Source organism: Macrotis lagotis, chromosome 1, assembly GCF_037893015.1.
Source record: "Macrotis lagotis isolate mMagLag1 chromosome 1, bilby.v1.9.chrom.fasta, whole genome shotgun sequence".
Classification (NCBI taxonomy): domain Eukaryota; kingdom Metazoa; phylum Chordata; class Mammalia; order Peramelemorphia; family Peramelidae; genus Macrotis; species Macrotis lagotis.
Window position 1 is genome coordinate 898,713,928 of NC_133658.1, and position 17,093 is coordinate 898,731,020.

Here is a 17,093-nt window from a genome sequence, read left to right on the forward strand (position 1 = left end):
TAACTGTACTCTGGTAGTCAAACCAATTTAGACTTGATTTCAAGAAGGTTCTCACCCATAGAGAGGAGGGAACAGGTTCTCCTTGTACAATCTTCAAGCAAATGCTGGGTGACCCTTTCTCAAGTACATTGTAGGAGTGCACCCATTTTCCAGGTAGAGGTTGTGGTAGGGGGCTGGGGCCCCTGAGGTCCATTGTGATTCTCTGAAAAAAAAAAGACATTAACCTCAATATCCGCTGAAAGGGGTTTTCCCTTGTGAAGGAGGGAGGACTTTGGTGTCCTGAGCTCTCAGTACAGGCAGAGACTGTGGAACAGAGGGAGGAAGGAAGATGACTAGCTGGCATCAGTCCCCATGGAGGCTCGTGACTCTCTTCCTCCTTGCTACCCAGCTGCACTTGGCTTCTCTGCAACAGTGTGGAAAGAACACCTATAGAGGCCCAGGCCACAAATGCTGCAACTTTTGTTCACCAGGTGAGTCCTGGAGCTGGAGGCCACCCTCAGGGACCTGGGGAAGAGGAGAGCAGCTGGGGTCAGAAAGGAAGAAGATGGCTTCATAGAGTTACAAGGTTAACTGGGAGGGACCTCTGAAGTCAATCAATACAACCAGATCATTTTGCAGAGGGAGGTGTTGAGGCTCAGAGAAGGTAAAGGTCACACAGGCAGTCATTAGTAAAAGGTCAGATTTAAATTGGGGTCCTCTGATTCCAAATCCAGGTCTCTGTGCCAGAGAGTAAGAGGCAGGGCAGTTGAGAGGGAAAATGTACAAATATTAGGAGAAAGAGGGAAGAAGCCTTTAACTAATGCCTTCTATGGGTCAGACACTAAGTGTTTTGCAAATATGTCATTTTATCAAATATCTCAATGATGCTGGGAGGTAGGTGATTATTTTGATCTCCATTTCACAGTTGGGGAAACCAAGGCAGAAAACGGTTAAGTGACTTGCTTAAGGTTATATCACTAGGAAGTGTCTGAGGTCAGATTTGAACATAGACTTTCAGCACTCCATCTGCTGTACCACCAGCTGCCTCAATGACGCAAGGCTGCCGACTGCTACATTATGTGTTTAATCTCTTGACAAGGACTGTCCCTTCTGATTTAAACTTGCTATCAAAGGGGCGGATGCCAGTGGGAGTCCTGACCAAATGGATAAGGGGGCTCAGTGAGGGAAGAAGTGGAGTCTGGGAATGGGTACCTTGGATGGACTAAAGTACCAGACCAGAGGAGGCTGGCCTAGACTTCCTATTATTTCTCTGTCTCATCTCAGACTTGTATGCCTGAGATCTTAGATCTAGAGCTAGAAGGACACCACAGAGACTATGTAGTTCAGTTGGATATTTTTTATACAAGAGGAAATTAAGGTTGGGTGGAGGAGCTTGCCTTAAGTCACACACAAAAGCAAGCATAGAAGGCAAGATTGGAATCCTGTTCCTCTGACTCTAAAGCACTTCCCCTGTACCATCCTTTCTCCTTGAATCCCCTTCCACCCTGATCCAGAAGAACTGTTCAAGATGTTTTTTTCCTTTGTGTCTCTAGTAGGTCTTTTTTTTTTTTTTTGCAGGGCCATCAGGGTTAAATAATTTGATCAGGGTCACACAGATAGTATCAAGTGTCAGAACTGAACCCAGGTCTTCCTGAATCCAGGCCCAGTGCTCTATCCACTGAGCCACCTAGCTACCTCCACATAGTAGGCTCTTAATAATGCAGGATGAGTTGAATGGATAGTTCCAGAGGGAGCCTGTTCTTCGAGGAGAGATGCCAACAGTTGGGGGCTCAGGGGAGACTTCATGGAGAAAATGATGCATAGATGAGAGAATATTTTCCTAGGTTAGAGATTGACGTGAAAATATGTGGAACTGGTAGATAAGATGGCTCATTTAGGGGAATAGTAACCCCTGTGGCTGGGAGGATTGGGGAGGTAGCTGAGGCCAAGAAGTCATACAGAGAAGAGATAATTCCCCTGTATTGGGTGAAAATCTAACACTGGCTCCTCTTGGACTCCACCACAGGTTTTGGGATGGTGAGTCGCTGTACCAATAATGAAGACACCCAGTGCAGACCTTGTGCCAAGGGACTCTTCAATGAAAACTTCATCACTGATTTCTGCCAGCCCTGCACTCAGTGTAATGTTGGTAAGGGCCAGTCCCACCCCTCCTCAAGATTCCTATCCCTTCTCTGGTGCTCCCATCTCTTCCCCTGTGCTCCCAATCCCTCCCTTTGTGTTCCCATCCTCTCCCCTATGCTCCCACCCTCTCCTCTGGTGCTCCTGTCCCTCTCCTCTCCTTCCCTCTCTGGTTTTCCCATGATCTCCCCTGTTGTCCCATCCTCTTCCCTGATGCTCCTATCCCTCCTCCATTCTCCCCTCCCTGTACTCCCTTCCCCTCCCTTGATACTGCTCTCCCCTGATACTCCCCTCCTCTGTGCTCCCACCCCACCTTTGTGATCCCCAACCCAGAGGAGAATGCCCTGACCTTGGGCTGATAGAAATTTGCTTTTTGTCCCTCCTGTGATCCATCTTTTTACCTCCTTCCTTCCCTTGTTAAGTCTCCTCCCCTTCCTTCCCCTCCTTTTCTTTTCCCTCCTCCTCCCTCTCTTCTTCCGTCTCCTTCTCTTTCCTCTTCTTCCCCTCCTCCCCCCCTTATTCCTCCTCTTCCCCCCTTCCTCCTTCTTCTCTTCCTCCTCTTCTTCCTTCTCACCCTCCTCTTCTCCCTCATCCCCCATCCCTCTACTCAGCTCATGGCCCATATGACTCAGGAGATCTCAGAAAGTGCTAATTAAAAGAATGATGAATGGAGAGCTGGGGATCTCTCTCACAAGTGCTGTACCCATTTCCTCAACCACAGAGGCAAACTTCAAACCCCATGACATACTCACTGCTGGGGGTGTGTCAGAGCTACCCCAGAGGGGGCACAGGGGCAGCTCCTGTAACCACAAGACATAGTGTGGTATGTGTGTGTGTGTGTGTGTGTGTGTGTGTGTGTGTGTGTGTATACTTTGCATTTATATGGAGTTTTGATGTTTACAAAGCACTTCATTTGGTCCTCAGGACAACACTGAGAGGAAGTGCTGTTATTATCTTCATTTTACAGCTGGGAAACTGAGACAGACGGAGTGAAGTGACTTGCCCAGGATCACTGAGCTAGGAAGCATCCAAGTTCCAATCTTCCAGGGTCCACTCTCTCTTCACCATTAGCTAGACCTGGATATGGGGCCTAGCTGGTGCAGTAAGTAGAGCACTGATCCTGAAGTCAAGAGCACCTGAGTTCAAATTTGACCTCACTCACTTGCTAGCTGTGTGACCTTGGACAAGTCATTTAACTCTCACTACCACCCATCCAGGGCCATCTCCAGTCATCTTGATTTATATCTGGCCCCTGGACCCAGATGGTTCTGGAGGAGAAAGGGAGGCTGGTAACTTAGCACAGTATCCCTTCCCTCAAATCCAATTCATGTGCTTGTCATGGCATCATCTCTCTAATTTCATTGTTTTCTTCAAAAATGAAGAACAAACATATTATTTTTATTTTTGTTATTTTGTCTTTGCAAGGCAATGGGATTAAGTAAGTCACTTGGGTAAGATCATAGAACTAATTAAATGTCTGAGGTCAAATTTGAACTCAGGTCCTCCTGACTCCAGGACCAGTGCTCTATCCATTGAGCCACCTAGCTGCCTCTATATTTTTATTATATAGGTCTGGCAGAGCATGGACCGGCACAGCCTCACTAGGTGGGGGAGCCTTGGCCTCTCTCCTGCTCTATTTATTTCCTTAAGGTTCAGTTGCCAGCAGGGAATTGTCCAAGGTCTGGAGCCCTGAACTGACTCCCCTCCCCCCCTTGCTGCTTAGGAAGTGGGAGCCAGATCCGTAGAAATTGCACAACGTCCAGTGACACCGTGTGTCAATGCACCCCAGGGACCCAGCCTGTGACAACCTTCAAGTGGGGAGTGGGTGAGCAGCTCTTCTCGGCCCCCCTTACCTCCCCCCAAAGGGAACATCTCTGAGGGACTCTAGAGTGGAGGGACAGGGTTATGGGTCTTGTGTGTGCATGGGGGGGCTATGTTCATGTGAGTTAACATGGGAGTTTACAGATGAGTGTAGATGTGGATATGTGTGTAGGGGAGTGTACATGTGTGAGAATATGGGTAGACTGGCATAGATGAGGATGGGGGGCAGGGAATGTCTCCAGTAAACTCCTGACCCCTTGGCCCCCATCTCCCTTCTCCCTTATTGTCCCCCCACCCCTCTTGATTTCCTCCTTCCCTTGTCATTCCCCCTCCTCTTCCAGAATGTCACCTCTCTTAGCCATCGGAGAGGGGGAGCTGACTCCACCAGAACTGTAGCTCCCAGGACCAAAGAGTGGGTCACACTGAGCAAAACTTTCCTTGTCTTTGGTTCCAGAATGTTCCCAATGTCCCTCAGGGCACTTTTCTCTAGGAGAAAACACCAGATGTAAACCCTGGACAAAGTAAGTAACAGTGGCCATGAAGGGGGAATGGCACCCAAACAAGACCAGGGTTTCCAGACCCTCGCTAGCCCTGAGCTCCTAGCCCTAGCTCAGGGAGGAGAAACTGAAAGGATAAACAACCTCATTCCCCCCCTGCCTCCTGGTCCCTCTCCGTCAAAGGCTCCTCAACACCTCTTGGACTTCAGGGGCCTGGGCAATGGGGAGTGGTGGACCCCCTCCTCTCACTCACCTGCCTCTAATCCCACTCCCCTCCCCCAGCTGCACTGCCCTAGGTAAACGCACCTTGAGAGCTGGTAGCAGCAGGGCAGATGCTGACTGTGAGGATACCAGGACATCAAGATCACCCCAAAGCCCCCCAACAACTGCCAGGACCACAGGCTCATCCACAATGTTCTGGAAGACCACCACACAGAGCCCAGGAATGCTGAGCAGCCCACAGTCCCGCCCTGACAAACACTGGTGTAAGGACTTGCCTTTGGCCACCTCTGACTTAGCCCCCCATGCTAACCCTTCACCCCTCACCATGGGCAACCTCCAAAGGAGACAGAGTATCTGACTTCAAATCTTGCCTCAGTGACTTGTCTCTTCCCCTCTCTAGAACTCAGTTTCCTCAGCTGTAAAATAAGGGGTCCTACTAGATGGGCTCTCAGGTTCCTCTCTGCTCCCAAGACCTCCCAAGTTTGGACCTATTGCCTTTTGAGGAGACAAGAACCTCCACTCCCCCACTGAACATGAAGTCTTCAGAGCCACTTACTTCTCCCCAGTAAGCCCTGAGGCCCCAGAGGCTAGGGCTCTGGGCTGCTTTGTCCACCTGAGAAACCAGTTGTGAGCACCTCCATCACTAGTCCTTCCTTGTCTTACAGCCCCATTCTCTATCATCTTCCTGATCCTACTTTTATTCTTGGTGTTTGGCTTGGTTATGTTAATTCTGGGTATCTACTTGTCCAAGACGGTCAAGAGGCAGCTTCCTGGAATTTGTAAGCCCCCCGGTGAGTCCACCCTGCTCTCCTTTTCCTGCTTTCCTCCACACCTTCCTCTGAAAAGGCTCAGGGGATTGGGGAGAGAAGACATGGGTACATGTGACCAGAGGGAATAGTATTCTAAGGTGGGTGGAGGCAGGGGAATTGGAGTACTATGGTTGTCAAGAGGTTGCCCCCCCCCCCCAGGTGCATTGTGTCCTTACCCCCTGCTCCATGGCCAGTCCCTTCTTCCTCCACCCCCAGGGACACACAGCTTCCGGATGCCCATCCAAGAGGAGCACCAATTCAGCCTAGCCAAGGTCTGAGACCATGGCAACTACAGAAGGAGGCCATCCCTCCTTCCCTTCCCCGCTCCCCCAAGGTTGGCTGGACCTGTTGAGGGAAGACTGTGGGCCTCAGGGAACTCACTTCATCCAGTTTTCCCTCTTACCCTACCCCCCCACCCCGCCCCAGGTCCAAGTCACTCTTCTAGCAGCCCAGAACCCTAGAGCCCATGGGGTTATTAGGTGACTATCTTTGTCTCTTTCTAAAGGCAACCACTTGTGTCTATTGTATATAGCAGCTTATATGAGTTCTAGGAGTTTGCATTTCACAGCCCATATAAAGCAGAGAATAGGAAGGAATTTTCAGTAAGAACTTGTCCAATCCACACCCAGAGAATTCCCTACTCTCACACACCCATGAGTGGTCATCCCTACTCTGCTGGAAAGCCAAGTCTAGCTTGAACTGGCCAATGGTTCTTTCCCCAGTGGAAGGACCCCTGTGTCTGGCATTGGGTTTGCCTGACTCTGCCACTTTTCTGTGTGATCTTTTGCAAGTCCCTTTCTGGGTCTTCTCTTTCAAAAAAGAAGGAGTTGGATCCAGTGACCTTGAAGGTGCTTGTCCATGGCCCTTTGAATGAGTGTTTAAACATTTTACAAACACAGACATATGGAAGGATTCTCAGGGATGGAAATCTAGGACCTAAAGAAGGGTCAGTGACCAGAGATCATCTTGCTACTTTTCATCTTTCCATATTCTTAGTTCTTCCATCATAATGAGCCCCAACCCTGCTTCTGTCTTCTCCAGTTCAGGTATAGTTTAATTCAATGACCTCTTCCTCTCTGCTGAACAGGAGGCAACATCAGTTCAGAATGGGCATATTTCTGGCCTTCCTTTTTCTTCTGTTATGTTCCCCAAAGTCCCAGATTAACTCCTTAAGCTGATTCACATTTCCATAGAAGAATCTTCACATACATGTTGCTCGTTATGGCCCTCCCATTCAAAAAAAAAGAAAGAAAAAAGAAAAATTCATAATGCATCGTCCCACTCTCCAGATATAGCATCGATTCCCTTGGAAATACTCCTTGTGTCCAATCTCTAACACTCAGTCTTCTAACTCTAATACTCAATACTTCCTTCTATGACTGGCCACTCTCTCCAGCCTTCTCTCCCTCTTTCCCATTTCTGAACATAATCCCCCACTTTCTAGGGTAGATGAGTGCTAAGCTGCTGGGTGGGAGGAGAGAGGGCACAAGTTTTTCTGTCCTGAATATTCACCCCTATGGGGTGTCCTGTCCCATGGTTGTGGAGCCTTGGGGAGGCCTCTGGGCCCCCTTCCAGTGAACTGAGCCTACCACTCTGGGGCTGAGTGGTGAAAACTGGGGCCAGTCATCATGTAGCATCATATTGACTCTGGTGTCTGAGACTATGTAGTTTATTATATAAACCTTTGGGCTGGAAATAGATAAGGTTGTTTGGTAGGGGTTGGGGAAAGGGGGGAATGGGGAGAAGAGGGGGGGGAGAGAGAAAGAAACAGGAGAGAGAGAGAAGTAGAAAGAAGAGGAGAATGGAGTGAGAGAAGAAAGAAAGGAGAAGGGAGAGAGAAAAAGAAAGAGGAGAGAGCAAAGAGGAAGAGTAAGGAGAGAGACAAAAGGGAAAAAAGAAAGGGAAGAGAAAGAAAGGAGATTAGAGAAGAAAAGAGGAGAGAGTGAAGGAGAAAGAAAAAGAGGAATAAGGAGAGGAAAAATGAGGAGAGAAAGGAAGAGAGAGAAAGGAAAGTATGAAGAGAAAAGAGAGAGAGGAGACTGAAGGAGAGAGAAAAGTTAGGGAGAGAAAAAAGGGGGAAAAGAAAGAGGAGAAAGAGGAGAGAAAGGAAGAAAGACAAAAAGAGAGTGAGAGTGAGGACAGGGAAAAAAGAACAGAGAGAGAAAAGAATGAAGATAGAGAAGGAAAGAAGGAAGGAAAGAAAGAAGACAGAAGGAAGAAGAAAGAAAAGAAGAGAACAAAAAGAGAGATAGAACATACCATACTTTTGTCTTCTTCAGCTCTCCTAACTCGCTGTGTGACTGTGCAACTTATTAGGCCTCTCTCTGCTTCCATCTATATGGAAGCATCTATTTCTTAATAAGAGTACAATTCTCCATTTCTCTCCAACTCTCCCATTTCTCGAGCCCATTTCTAGCTCCACGCTCCCACCTCCTCACCATGGGCCTTAGCCCTCTAGTGGAGGATATGCCATTCTTCATACTGCTTTTTTCCATCCTTGGTAGGTTTCCATCCCCACTACATGTCCATCAGTATCAGGGGCACTGTTTTAGGTGCCCCTACTGGCAGGAAGATTGAGGCTGGGAGTTTTCCTGGCAAATCCTCTTCTCACTGTACCTGTCCTGCCTTGCCCTCCACAGCGGCCTGGCTAGATGGCCATGTTCTGTGCAACTCCTGAGCCACTGGAGAGGAGTGCTGGCTGTCCCTGTCCTCCATGCACCTCTTCCCTCTCCCCTCCCCCTCAACAGCCGGAGCACATTAACAATGAATGGGTTACAAATCCACCGTTGGCTTAGTGAGAGGCAGGCAAGTGGACCAATGGATGGTGCAATGCATCAGTCTTCCTGACTTGGCTTCAAATTCTGTCTCAGACACATATCAAACTTTATGATATCTATGATATCTTGATCAGGACAAGTTGATCTGAGCCTCAATTTACTCATTTATAAAATGAGAATAATAATAGCACCTATCTCACAGGGCTATTGTGAAGGCCAGATGATATTCATGACCTTGGCATGCTAGCTGCTATTTATTCTTAACGAATGCTGCATTTAACTTCTGCTTGCCTGCCCAAGGCTTAGTCTTCTCACCTATAAAATGAGTAATTATAACCCCATAGTCCTGATTTGCAAATCAGGAATCACAGTAGCAAAATAAAAATCTCTAGTTGCTTCTTCACCCTCCCCCTTCTGTGAAGTGGAATAAAAATTCTACCTTTCTAAACCTCAGATAAATGGGAAGAAATCACGTTTGTGAAATCAGTATTGCTTAAATTCAAACCTGTTGGGTATATGCACTGATGCAAGATCATTACAATGTGTTTCATTAAACTTTTATCAAGCACATACTGTATACAAGGCCTTATTTCTAGCACCAGTGACACAATGATTCAAAATTAAGTAGCCAAAACTACAGATGAGGAGATCAAAGCAATCCATAGCCATATGAAAAATTGCTCTAAATCATTAATTATTAGAGAAATGCAAATTAAGGCATCTCACCTCACACCTCTCAGACTGGCCAATATGACCAGAAAGGATAATGATCATTGTTGGAAGGGTTGTGGGAAATGTGGGACACTAATACATCGTTGGTGGAGCTGTGAACTCATCCAACTTTGCTGGAGAGCAATTTGGAACTATGCCCAAAGGGCAACCAAAATATGCATACCCTTTGATCCAGCAATACCACTACTGGGTCTATACCCTGACGAGATGATGAAGAAGGGTAAAAACATCACTTGAACAAAAATATTCATAGCGGCCCTGTTTGTGGTGGCAAAGAATTGGAAATTAAGTGAATGTCCTTCATTTGGGGAATGACTGAACAAACTATGGTATATATGTGTCATGGAACACTATTGTTCTATTAGAAATCAGGAGGGATGGGAATTCAGGGAAGCCTGGAGGTATTTGCATGAACTGATGCTGAGCAAGATGAGCAGAACCAGAAAAACATTGTACACCCTAACAGCAACTTGGGGGTGATGTTCAACCTTGATGGACTTGTTCATTCCATCAGTACAACAATTGGGGACAATTTAGGGCTCTCTGCTATGGAGAATACCATCTGTAGCCAGAGAAAGAACTGGAGTTTGGACAAAGACCAAGGACTATTACCTTCAATTTAGGGAAAAAACCCAGATATCTTATTGTCTGATCCTGCTATCTCTTATACTTTATGTTTCTTCCTTAAGGATGTGATTTCTCTCTCATCACATTCAACTGAGATAACATGGAAACCATGTAAAAACTAACAGAGTGCCTTCTGTGGGGGGTGGGGGAGGGAAGCAAGATTAGGGGGAAAATTGTAAAATTCAAAATAAATAAAATCTTTAAAAAAAAATTAAGTAGCTGAGGCCACTAGGTGGCGCAGTGAATAGAGCACCAGCCCTGTAGTCAGGAGGACCTGAGTTCAAATTTGACCTCAGACACTTATTACCTAGCCATGTGACCTTGGGCAAGTCACTTAATCCCATTGCCTTGCAAAAGTAGCCCCTGTCTTCAGGGAGTACCAATGTGTTCTCCTGAAAAATATAATAGGTGCAGAGATAAATGATTTGAGTAGGGAGACAATAGTGGTAGGGTGGGTGCCTAGGGAAGTCTTCATACATGCAAATGTACAGAGTTGATAGATTGGGTAAGAAGTCCAGAGTCCAGACAATAGAGTTGGGCTGGAACATAGAATATATAAAGGGTAACAAAGTCAACTAAAGCTTGGAAAGGTAAGTTGGGGGTAGGGTCTGTGCCAGGTTGAGGAGACTGGATTCATCCTAGGGAATTCTAGAGTTTTTAATCTGGCATCTATGAACATGTTTTTCCTTAAATATATTTTGATGACTGTATTTAAGCATAATATGGTTTTCTTGCAATCCTAAGTATTTTATATTGTGCATTTAAAAACATGATTCCATGGGATTCACCAGACGACCAGAGGGTTCTACCATACAAAAAAGGGGAGAAACCCCTTACTGGGGGAATATTGCTAGACAAGATGGCAAAATATAGAGATTTAGCAATGGAGCCAGGAATGAGAATTTTTTTTAAAGGAAGAGACGTGTTTTTGTACTTTCCGACACTAACTTATGTGCCACTCAACAATCATAGTAATCACAAACAACCTTAGAATCATGCATCTAAAACAGGAAGGGACAATTCATCCAACAGATGAGGAAACTCATCTCTCCTGAGTAGGTTAAAGTAACTTGCCCAAAGCCATCAGAATCCTGAAGGGACAGGAGATCTGTGATGAAGGGATGAAGAAAGAATATTCAGACAGGCAGAAAACACAGGAAAGCAGCATCACCATAGCAGGGGAGGAGAAGAGAGCAAAAGAGGAAAGGGAAGGGCAATGGTGTCAGATAAGAAAAAGCCACTGTAAACTTTCATTAAGGAATTGGACCTTGGACAGCACCCTGGGAGTAGAAACTAGATCCCAAGAACTTGGGAGGTGGAAATGGGGGCTGCGCTACAGACACTATCAACCACTCTCGTCTCCCATCTGCTCTCTTTTCTCTAGATTTTCATGACATTGCTCTCTGTTGGTTCTCCTCTTACCTGTCTAATTACTCCTTTTCAGTCTCCTCGGCTGGGTCTTCATCTGTGTCATACTCATTAAATGTAGCTACATCCTCTGAGGTTCAATTTTGGGCTCTTTACTTCTTCCTCTGTATTTCACTTGGGGACCTCATCAACTGCCCTGTCACCTTTCTCCTGACCTCCAGTCTTGTATTTTTCTTTTTCAAATTTTGATTTATTTAATTTTTAATTTCTAGAACAAAACAAGGTTCTTTCCTATACCCTTTGTGGTTAACTTGGGTATTTATAATAGTCAAAATGACTTATTCAAAGTTGTTTCTGAAATGAATCAATATATTTAAAAGTGAACTTGTTCTCTTTCCCCAAATTCTCTCTCCATTAGAACTATCCTATTTTTATCATAGTAATGCTAGTCTCCCAGTAACCCAGGCTTACAACATAGGTGTCTTCCTCAACTTCTCATTCTTATCCCCTCTCTCCACTTTGTTGTTAAAGACCATAAGTCCCACCTTCTCACCATTGTTTGTCTATGTCCCCTTCTCTCCTCTGACACTGCCATCTTTCTGGTGCATGTCCTCATCACTGAACTATTGAAAGAGGTCATTGAAGGATGGTCTTCTTGTATCCAGTCTCCTCCACTCAGCTGTCAGATTGATCTTCCTAAAGCACAAGTTTGACCAAGTCACTACCACCTTCATCCCCATTCAGTTAACTCCTATTGCCTCCAGGATCAAATAGAAAACCCCCTTTTTAGAGTTCAAAGCCCTTTATAACCTGGTCCTCTTTCTTCCTTCTACATCATCTATAATTCAGTCTAATTAACCTCCTTGGTTCCCTCATACATGATCCTCCATTTTCCTGCTCTGTGTTTTCTTTTTTTTTCTCTTTAATATTTTATTTTTTCTTAATTACACGTATTCTGTTTTCACTGGTTTTCTCTCATGCCTGAAATTCTCTCCCTCCTCATATTTGGTCTTTTGCTTCCTCTAGGATAACTAAAATCCCATCTTCTTCAAGAAGTTTTTCCCAAGTCCTCCTCAATGCTCAGTCAGTCAATAAACATAAGTACCTACTGTGTGCCAGAGCTAAACCCTGTGGAATCAAAGAAAGGCAAAAGACAGTTTTGACTCTCAAGGAGCTCACATTCTAATTAAGAAGAAATTGGAAAAGGCTTCATGTACACAGTGGGATTTTAATTGGGACTCAAAAGGAAGTGAAAGAGACCAGGATACCGAGATGAGAAAGGAGAGCATTCCCTAAATGGCAGACAACCAGTGAAAATGCCCAGACTTTGGCATCCACATTTTTGCCTTCCTAATATGAACACCAATTTACCTTGCATATGTCTTGTTTAATATAGTTGTTGACATATTTTCTCCCTCATTTGATTGTCAGCTGGGTGAGAACAGGGGCTGCTTTTGTCTTTCTTTATTTCCCCAGCACTTAACATAGAGACAGTGGTACCCAGTGGATGCTTAATAAATGCCTAACTTTTCCACCTTGGCTTCTCCTGGACTGATGTTTCATGGTCTCAGATAAGGAACAGGTTCCCAGAGGAGATGGAAGGCAATGGGCTCAAGTGGAGGGGTTAGTCTGAGCAGATCAACCACCATTTTGTAGTTCCATGTCCCATCATTCATGCCCTGTCAATCCCCAACTCCAATCATCTGTCTTCCATGACTCTCTTACCCAGCATGCTGAACACTGCCGGAGGAAGTCATGCTACCACACCAACTGAGTCTGGTGCCTATTGTCCGTTTTACCCTTCCCATGGCCACTGTTAGGTTTATTCTTCTCATAGAAAGACAAAAAACAGATTCTGTCCTCTCAAGTAGCTCAAAACAGTGAGACTGGGCAGAGATGGGCAGAGATCATCACAGGAGGTGAGAGTATCACAGAGAAGGGAACATTTGGAAGTCATGTGGAGGTTAAGTTGTAACTCAGATTGTGGAGATGTAGATCAGGAGAGTCAAGGAGGCTGCCTGGACACCATCCTCAATTCTGAAGTCCCCATGTTTGAGGGCAAATACTGGGGTAGAGAGGAACCATAAGAGAGAAAGGGAGAATGATCTTATAGTGAATGAGGTGACTCAAGAAGACCTGAGTTCAAATTCTGACTCAGACAAGTATTAGTTGTGCAATCCTGAGCAAGCCTACTTTTCTTTCTCGTTTATAAAATGAGGATAATTACAGCCCCAGCCTCCTAGTGATGTCATGATGATCAAATGAGATATTTTTAAAGTTCTTAGCATAGAGTCTGCCATATTATTGGCACTTAATAAATGATTATTTCTTCCCTTTATTCCTTTATCTTGGTGATCATAAATTTAGAGCAGAGTGGGGTATTATATGTCATTGAGTCCAACTTCTACATTTTACAGATGAAAAATAAACCTTGAGGGATATACAATGGGACTGGCATTTGAAGTTAGATCATTTAAACTTCAAATACAGAACTCACTTGATTAGAATGCCAAGGAGTTGTACCAAGGCGGGGGAGGGGATACAAGATAAGATTGTAATGATTAATGATGATGATGATGGTGATGATGATATGATAATGTTGATGATGCTGATGCTGGTGGTAATGATGATAATGATGGGATGGGTAATAATGCTGATGTTGATATTGGTGGTGATGATGACAGTGATAGTGGTGATGATAATTATGATGATGGTGATGCTGTTGGTGATGACAATGATAATGGTGACTGATGATAATGATGATGGAGATGATGGCAGTGGTGATGATGCTGATGATAATGATGATATCTAGCATTTATCTAGAACTTTAAGGTTTACAAAGTGTTCTACAAATATCTTATTTGATTTTCACAAAAACTCGGGGAGATAGGTATTATTAGTCCTATTTTACTGAAAAGGTAACTGAGGCAAGCAGAGTTGAAGTGACTTGCCCAGGATTATACAGCTCGTAAGTGTCTGAGGCTGGGAACTTCCAAAAGAGAGAGTTTGTTAAATGATGCCAGTACAGGAAGGATCTGGGACTGCCAATGGGGAACATGAGGAATATGCCAACTGTTCTTTCCTAATATGTTTGTGACCTGAAATATGTAGCCACCAGCCATGTAGAAAGTGTCCAAGAATGAAGTATCATTTGGAGTATGCCAAGTTTATGTGACTCAGAGTGAAGGGGTGAGCAAGGGATTTGGAGAGAGAGAGAGAGAGAGAGAGAGAGAGAGAGAGAGAGAGAGAGAGAGAGAGAGAGAGGAGAAAAAAGAAGATATTTGATGATAGGAGTTTGGAAGAAGTTTGTCAGGTTGTGGGGGGGGGCATACCCTGGGGAGAGGAAGAGCTGATTTTTGCTGGGATTAAATCATGGGGAGAGGAGACAGAGGAGAAGGGACACAGTTATAACATCAATGACTTCATCAAAGACCACATTTTCCACATTGAACTTGAGTTCTTAAGTTTCTGATGAAACCTATGGACTCCTCAGAATCATGTTATTCCATCACTTGTACAAAAATATTCATAGCAGCCCTGTTTGTGGTGGCAAAGAATTGGAAATCAAGTAAATGTCCTTCATTTGGGGAATGGCTTAGCAAACTGTAGTATATGTATGTCATGGAACACTATTGTTCTATTAGAAACCAGGAGGGATGGGAATTCAGGGAAGCCTGAAGGGATTTGCATGAACTGATGCTGAGGGAGATGAGAAGAACCAGAAAAACACTGCGTACCCTAACAGCAACATGGGGGTGATGATCAACCTTGATGGACTCGCTCATTCCATCAGTGCAGCAACCAGGGACAATTTTGGGCTGTCTGCAATGGAGAATACCATCTGTATCTAGAGTTTGAAAAAAGTTCAAGGACTATTCCTTTTAATTTAGGAAAAAACTCATATCTTATTATCTGATCTTGCTCTCTCTTATACTTTATGTTTCTTCCTTAAGGATATGATTTCTCTCATCACACTCAACTTGGGTCAATGTATACCATGGAAACAATGTAAAGATTAGCAAATTGCCTTCTGTGGAGGGGCAGGGAAGTAAGATCAGGGGAAAAATTGTAAAACTCAAAATAAATAAAATCTTTAATAAAAAGGAAAAAAGAATAGGAAATAATTAAAACCAAAAAGAATCATGTTATTCAATGCAAGTAAATAAGCCAGAGAATTACAAAAGAAAGCAATCTTATTGAAATACAGTTCTCAAAATATTTTAAAAAAACAACAAAGTTAAGAAGTTCTGATTCAGAAAGTTCAGAAGTTGAAAATTGACCTGCAGGGCTTCCTTGTGAGGAGAATTTGCTAGTTGTAGGATCAGAAAAGCCAAGAACAGAGCAAGAGATGATGATGGTTTCTATGGCAACAGCAGTTGGAAAGGTTGTGGGAGGGTCAACTAATCCAGGGAGGAGGAAGAGGCTGTGACGGCTGAGGCAGCCTTGCATCCTTCTCCATCACATTCCTCCAAATGAACTAATGCCATGAAATTTTTTTATTCTTTTTAAAAAATATATTTAATTATTTTTATTGATATGAACTTGGATATTTTTAAGTTACATAATTTCCTCCCACCCTCCATTTCCAGTCACCTTCCTTGCAGCAAACAGCCAAGTTAGCATTATACATATGTATTTTGATAAACATGTTTACAGATTAATAATTTTCAGCATGAGGAATTAGGATTAAGGGAAAGAGATACAAAAGAGATAATTTTTATAAAGTGTTCATCAGATTCTGAAGGGTTGGGTTTTTGTGCGTGTGTGTTTTGTTTTGCTTTGTTTTTCTTCCTCAGTATGGGGATAATATAGTCCATAGCCAGTCTAGCACAATTGTCCTGGTTCTCTGGACTGCTGAGAGGAGCTGCTTCCATCAAGATTGTTCATCTCACAATGTTGTTGTTGATGTGTACATTGTTCTCTAGGTTCTGCAACCTTCCCTCAGCATCAGATCCTGTAACTCATTCCCTGCTCCTCTAGAGTCCGACCATTTATGGTTTCTTATAGAACAATGATATTCCTTAGTATTTATGTATCATAACTTGTTTAGTCATTTTCCAATTGATAGGCATCCCCTCAATTTCCAATTCTTTGCCTCTATAAAAAGAGCTGCTATGAATATTTTGGAACATGTAGGATTTTCCCCTTTCTCTATACTTTCTTCTGGATATAAACCTAAAATTGGAATTGCTGGGTCGAAGGGTATGAACAGTTTTATTGTTCTCTGGGCAGTTCTGTATTGTTCTCCAGAAAGGTTGGATCTGTTTATAACCCCACCAGCAATTCCTCATGTCCCATTCCTCCCACAACATCTCCAACATTGATCATTTTCCCCTTTTGCTCATTCCCTTTTCTCATCTCAATCTGATAGGTGGGAGATGATACTTCATAGCTGTTTTAATTTACAATGCTATGAATTGATACTGAGTGAAATGAGCAAAACCCTAAGAATGTTATCCATACTGACAACAACTTAGGTGATGATCAACCATGATGGACTTGTTCATTTCAGCAAAACGATAATCAAAGACAATTTTAAAATCCCTGTGATGGAAAATGCCATCTATATCCAGAGGAGGAACTGTGGAGTTTAAATGAAGACCGAAACTTATTATCTTCAATTTTTAAAAGTTGTCTTATGTATTGTAATTTTCTTCTCTAATATTTTCTTTCATTGGGATCTGATTTTTCTCTCACAACATGATCAATATGGATCTATGTTTAGTATGATAATAAATGTATTGCTATATAGTGTTGCTTTCTGTCAGGGGGTGGGGGGATGGACAGAGGGAGGAGAAAAATGTAAAACTAAAAATCTTGCAAAGAAAAAGAAAGACTAGTGAAAATACCATCACATGTAGTTGGAAAGAAAATAAAATATTAGAAAACAAAAACAAAATTTCCAATGCTATTTCTGGGAGGGTCATTGATATAGCAGCCAAGAGAACTGTGGTGAAGGACTGGTTATGTCTTACCACCATTGGTCTCATCATAACCTTCTAGCCACAGAGGGAGTGAGCATGATAGTGGTGACCCTTCTCCCCTTCTCCCCTCAGCAGGTTCCCACATCTCATGGGCTCAGAGTGGGAGGAGAACCTAGAGGCCATCCAATCCAACTTCTA

At 43.9% G+C, this 17,093-nt stretch overlaps 1 protein-coding gene across 1 annotated transcript; it reads left to right on the top strand.

Annotated features, from left to right (window-relative positions):
* Positions 1-328: 328 nt before the first annotated feature.
* TNFRSF4 (TNF receptor superfamily member 4) lies at positions 329-5,917 on the top strand. Its single transcript, XM_074192501.1, has 7 exons — positions 329-470; positions 2,006-2,128; positions 3,842-3,943; positions 4,394-4,460; positions 4,719-4,921; positions 5,324-5,449; positions 5,684-5,917. Exons 1-7 carry the CDS (start codon positions 329-331, stop codon positions 5,743-5,745), a joined length of 825 nt encoding a protein of 274 aa, XP_074048602.1. The 3' UTR covers positions 5,746-5,917.
* The last annotated feature ends 11,176 nt before the right edge of the window (positions 5,918-17,093 follow it).